We start from the raw sequence: 6000 nt of genomic DNA, 5'->3' as shown, positions 1-6000 counted from the left end.
TACAGAATTATAAATATTCATGACAGGCCATGGTATATGGTTATTATATCACAGCTAAGGGGCATAGTTCGGCAGCCCCTTAGCTGTTTTAACTTATGACTTAGGATCGTTATTATACAGTTTTAATATTCATTTCGATTCGATATATGTGGTCAGTTGGTCCAAATAACGCCTGTTATTCGGAGACTGAGCAGTTGCAACAGGACTGGGGTTGACCAGTTTAACCTGGAATCCCTGTTCAACGTGAGGTTAACTATCATAACCAATCATCCTGCTATATTCTTTTATCTGTAATTTATTAGTCTCCCCAGTTAGTAGCTAGATTAATACATTTAGTGGAAGTGGCAATAATCAAATAATCTGAATAAAATCATTGCTTTATCCATCTGAACATACGTTAAATGTATATCCTGGCTGCGCTAACAAATCGGTTGCCTCCGTCAAAGAGACGTCAATGCACACGTTGGAACAGATCTGAGGCAGTACAGTTGCCGTATGCTTTCTACGGCGCACCTGTAAATGTTTACCAGACTCTGAGGAGACAGGTGGGCTCTCCCAAGTGTCTTCAGAGATGCTGGCGAGCCTTCTTGACCAGTGATGAGGTGTTGAGGGTCCAAGAGAGGTCTCGGAGATGTGGACACTCTAGAACTTTAAGCTGGAGACACGTTCTAACTCTGCCTTGTTACGGTTTGTAAGCGACCCCAAAAGCACAACACAAGACAGTATCAACGTTAGCCAAAAAGGCGTAATTTATTCACACAATGAATAAATGCAACACTTACCCTTTGACTCATTCACAGCCAACCATGACTATAGTTGGGTTATCTCGCCAACCGTTGAGCGCCAGAACCCGAGTATATAAAATTGAATATAGTTATTAATTTTTTTATTCTATACAGTCTCACGGACCTCGGTGTATCATTGGGACTCATTCTGAGATGCCGAGAGTGCAATGCCGGCCGAATCCTGCTAGGTGGCAGTATCGCCCACCCTTTGTAACCTTATTTCACACTGTGTGTTACATTATATATAGTCCAGGTGAGAATTTGGACTCAGGCAAGTGAATCGCTTCATCCGAGCACTTTGGAACGCGTTCAGCACACTTCATGGATATTTTGTGCCATTTCATGTCTGGGACCCGATGGACATCAATACTGGAAATCGTGATCAGACAATTGGAATATTCTTTTTGGGATACCTCCTAGTAAAGGTAAGGACTATATGACCTCAATCCTACTTTGATCCAACAATGATTTCACATCGATAGAATAGAATATTAAATAGAATAATAAAATCTAAAAATGTAATATTACGTGTTTGGAGCTCAACGGTTGGTGAGCAAACACGTATATTACATGGTTGGCGCAGAATGAGTTAAGGTGAATGTCAACAAGCCCGTAGGCGATAGAGCAGAGTCCAGTAACGTAGAATTCCAAACGTCCCTTCAAAGGATAAATGTAAACAATCCTGTAGGCGATAGAGCAGAGTCCAGTAAGGTATAAATGTGAGAAAGTTCAGGGTAGTCCATGACTCACCAAGCAAAACTGCTGACGGGCAATAAGAACCAGGAAACGCAAGGAACGGAGATAGCAAGGGGAATTCTCCACGGGAACACAGGACCCTCCAAGCAGAAACACGACACGGCACGACATTCTTCACCGGAGACACGGTACGAACTGGCAACGAGTGGAAGGCAGTCTGCTCACTTAACCGCTCCCGACGAGCTGATTGCAACCATCCTCAGGTGTGTGACGCTGCTTGCTTGGCTCGCCCCCATTGGGAAGCGCGCACAGCTGGCCCAGCCATAAACAGTCCTGTTGATATGTCTTCCTGAAGTCCACAATGAGCTCCTTGTTTTCTTGGTGTTGAGGGTTATTGTCGGTGCACCACAACTGCCAGGTGCTGGACCTCCTCCCTGTAAGGCTCACTCATCATTGTTTTTGATGAGGCCCACCACTGTTGATAATGGTGCCATGTAAAGGAGTGCAGTCGTGTGTGAAGAGGGAGTAGAGGAGGGGGCTCAGCACACAGCCTTGCTCTGCCGGTGTTCAGGATGCAGGTGTTCCCGGGTGAGGGTGGAGGAGGTGAGATTGTCTATCCTAACAAACTGGGTTGGTTAGGAAGTCAAGAATCCAGTTGCAGACAGAGGGGTTAATGTTGAGGTCCTTGGTTTCTACAAGATCACCAAGTTTGGAGATGAGTTGGAGGGGATGATGGTGTTGAATGCTGAGCTGCACAACACGATCTTCGCATGGGAGTTGCTCTCATCCAGGTGGGAGAGGGTGGAATGCTAGCGCTGATGAAATGGCATCTTCCGTTGCTCCTGTTCTAACGGTAGGCGGATTTATGGTTTATCCAGTGAGGGTGAAAGGCCAGATTTGAGGTGAGCAGGACCAGGCTCTCGAAGCACTTCATAATGACTGGGGTGAGGGCAAGAGGGCCAGACCAACAGTTACAGTTCCTGAGCACACAAGCCGGGGGTGCCATCAGGGCCAGCTGCCTTAAGGCCTCTGCATGCTACAGAAAACTTCAGAGCAACTGCAACACAACATCGGCGTGATTTCAGCGCGGTTGTTTTAGAGGGTCTTGTAGACTGTGTTGCTTGGACGTTGCGTACATGTCCCCAGAATCTAATCTGAACAACCGTTGCGTGATATTGGCGTAGCAGTGATTGGTTGGTTAGCGAATGGGGGCGGGGCTGTCATAGAATAATATTGGTCCCGCAGAGAATAATATCCTCCATTGTTGAAGCCAGCGTTGACGCTAAATAATTAGCGTCACATAGCTCGCCTTTTTCTGAAAACCCAAGCACATATGTTCCATAGCATACGCCTTCAGTTTGATCATGACAAATCCCTCTCTTACCTTGACGATTAAAAAGCCTCCATAATTTAGTAAATAAAGCTGTAGCCAGCCAGCTAGCATTGGGTCTATTCAAAATGCTATCCACATTAGCTACATAGCTAACCAAGTAAATACAATGGTATCCATCCTGAGGTAACGTTAAATACAACGTTTGCTAGTCGAAATGACTGGGACACACACAGGGACAAGTTAAACATCAATCATTAATTTATTCCAATAGGTAGTTTGAGCTGCATGTGAGCCGAGGTCCTCTCCATTGGAAACTAATGATGTTACGGTAACGTTAGCTCGAAAAGCACAGAAAGTTAAGCTGCTAGCAACAGACACTATAACACTTCCGGTCGGGGGTTTTCAAATAAAAGAGCGACGTCTAAAATCACCGGAAATACGTTTATTTTGTACATTATCTAACGTTAACACGAACCTAAACTAACTTTAGTTAAACTAACTTTGCGCGTTGATGTTGCAGAAGCATAAAGGCAGAGTGTCTAAAACACTGTTGCTTTGTCGATGTTGTGTTGCAGTTTGCTTTGAAGTTTCTGTAGCATGCAGAGGCCTTTACATGCATTAGTCCTGCTCAGTGTGGCACACACATCGGTGGGGGAGAGAGCTAGGGTTTGGAGGTTAGCAGGAGAGCAGCCTTGGTGGGCGCCTCCTGATTGTCCCTGTCAAGTGGGCATACAAGTTATTGAGCTAATCAGTGTTTGGGGAGAGTTGTTGGTGGGTTTATAATGCGCAATCTGCCACATGCGTCAGTGGTCAAAAGTGCTCTTCTCTGAACATAAATAAGGAAGTGCAGAGTGAGATAAATTAGAGAGAGAGAGAGAGAGAGAGAGAGAGAGAGAGAGAGAGAGAGAGAGAGAGAGAGAGAGAGAGAGAGAGAGAGAGAGAGAGAGAGAGGAATGGAGGGTGAGAGAGAGGGAGGGAGGGTGAGAGAGGGGAGAGAGGAGAGAGAGGAGAGAGAGAGAGAGAGAGAGAGAGAGAGAGAGAGAGAGAGAGAGAGAGAGAGAGAGAGAGAGAGGGGAGGAAGGGTGAGAGAGGGGAGAGAGAGAAAGAGAGAGAGGGAGATGGAGGGTGAGAGAGGGAGAGAGAGAAAAGAGGAAAGGGAGGGTGAGAGAGGGGGAGAGAGAGAGAGAGAGAGAGAGAGAGAGAGAGAGAGAGAGAGAGAGAGAGAGAGAGAGAGAGAGAGAGAGAGAGAGAGAGAGAGAGACCTTTGGTAGTGTGGTAGTGAAAGGGTTAATCCTGTGAAGGCTTGGTGGAATGATAATATGAATCATGAGTGCCTCAAACATCCATCTTTCCTCCTTCTCTCTCTCACCCCCCTCCCTTCTCCTCCTCCCCCTCCTCCCCTCGATTATCTCTCTCTCTCTCTCTCTCTCTCACCTCCTCCTCCTCCCTATAGCCGGTGACCAACCACAACCCGTGGATGCTGCTGTTCTTCATCTCCTTCCTCCTGATCGTCAGCTTCTTCGTCCTCAACATGTTCGTGGGCGTGGTGGTGGAGAACTTCCACAAGTGCCGACGGAACCAGGAGGAGGAGGAGGCCAAGCGCAGGGAGGAGAAACGCCAGAGACGCATGGAGAAGAAGAGGAGGCGTAAGAGAGGAGGGAGGGGTTAGACGAGGAGTTGGAGTTTGGAGATGAGAGGAGAGGATGGAGGGCACAGGGAGGAGAGAAGGGTTTAGAGGAGGAGTTGGAGAGAAGAGGAGAGGATGGAGGGCACAGGGAGGAGAGAAGGGTTTAGAGGAGGAGTTGGAGAGAAGAGGAAGGAGAGCATGGGGAGTAGTGGAGGGAATTCTTAACAGTCATAAAATGGTCAATGGTCAAAAGTTCAGATAAGATAAGATAAATTGTATTGGCCCATAGGGAAAATGGACACCAATAAAAATGTACTATCATAAAGACCATGAATACAAACCATAGTGTTTCGCCAGAAATGGTTGTTGACATGACAGTGTCATTTGCATGCTCTATAACCATGTTGAGGTGCACAGGAACCAGTCTAACTCTCCAACATAAGCAATATACAATTATTTGAGTCAGGGTGCAATCAACATTACACACTCACACTAGGTACACATTCCGCTTACTATTCAGGAGATGATAAATGCTAAATGCTGCAGCCTGCTCACCACGGCTCACCCTGGGAAGCACCCAGTAATAATAACAAGAGCTTTTATTGAGATAGAGAGATAGCGAGAGAGAGAGCGAGAGAGAGAGAGAGAGAGAGAGAGAGAGAGAGAGAGAGAGAGAGAGAGAGAGAGAGAGAGAGAGAGAGAGAGAGAGAGAGAGAGAGAGAGAGAGAGAGAGAGAGAGAGAGAGAGAGAGCGAGAGGGAGAGATAACAGGGGGATTGGAGAGGAGAGAAACAGCGGCGACAGAGACCAAGAGGAGAGGAGGGTAGACACATGAGTAGACACGACATGGGTTATTAGCTTTGATGTATCCTTCGTCTAGACAGGGTTTAATTAGGACACCAGACAAACACAACACGTGTACTTGAATGTAATGTGGCTTGTAATGTAAAGGTTTACATTGCAGTACAAACCCAGAGATTAAAGGCTATTTAAGGAAGGGAGGACAATTTGGTGTCTCCCACAGTGTCAACCCCACACACACACTGGTATGGCTATGGTATATCTCCTTTGACGTCAAGCAGTCCGATACCATTTACATTGTGAGAGCGCAGAGAATGAAGAAATGGCATTTGAAGTTCAGAGCATGAAAAGTCTCCAATTGATTTCTACGCATCAGGTCAAATATTTAACAATGTTTTTTTCTGGCGCAGGCAAAAGTAGAATTGTTAAACGGTTGTCCTGATGCATGCAAATCAACTGGAGACTGTTCTGCTCCGTGCTTTGTAGTCGGTTATAACTTTTCTGCCAAACTGCTCGATACGAGACACAATCTGAAATTTCATTTGGTTTTGTCCTTTTTACCATTATATAATCTTCTCGTCCATCGTTGTGTATTTAATTTGATTTCAAACCTTTATTCCAACTCATAGGATGTGTAAAGGAAGGACAAATAAATGGATAAAGTCACGTAACACAATACAAATTTCAATAAAAATCTGTTAACCATTTCACTATCACACTACAGAAGGTTAACCTTTCACTACCACACTACAGAACAGT

General features: G+C 45.7%; 1 protein-coding gene across 1 annotated transcript in view; it reads left to right on the top strand.

Annotated features, from left to right (window-relative positions):
• LOC311240583 (voltage-dependent T-type calcium channel subunit alpha-1I-like) overlaps nt 1-6000 on the top strand; it is a gene marked incomplete at its 3' end in the record, with an annotated part of 344683 nt that overhangs the window by 230129 nt on the left and 108554 nt on the right. Inside the window, 1 exon segment of the mRNA XM_084329158.1 lies at nt 4268-4460. Within this exon segment, the coding sequence (XP_084185284.1) occupies nt 4268-4460 (193 nt within the window).

This window comes from Notolepis coatsorum (assembly GCF_963971535.1).
Source record: "Notolepis coatsorum genome assembly, chromosome: 14".
Taxonomy (NCBI): Eukaryota; Metazoa; Chordata; class Actinopteri; order Aulopiformes; family Paralepididae; genus Notolepis; species Notolepis coatsorum.
This window is presented reverse-complemented; position numbering and strand designations above follow the sequence as displayed.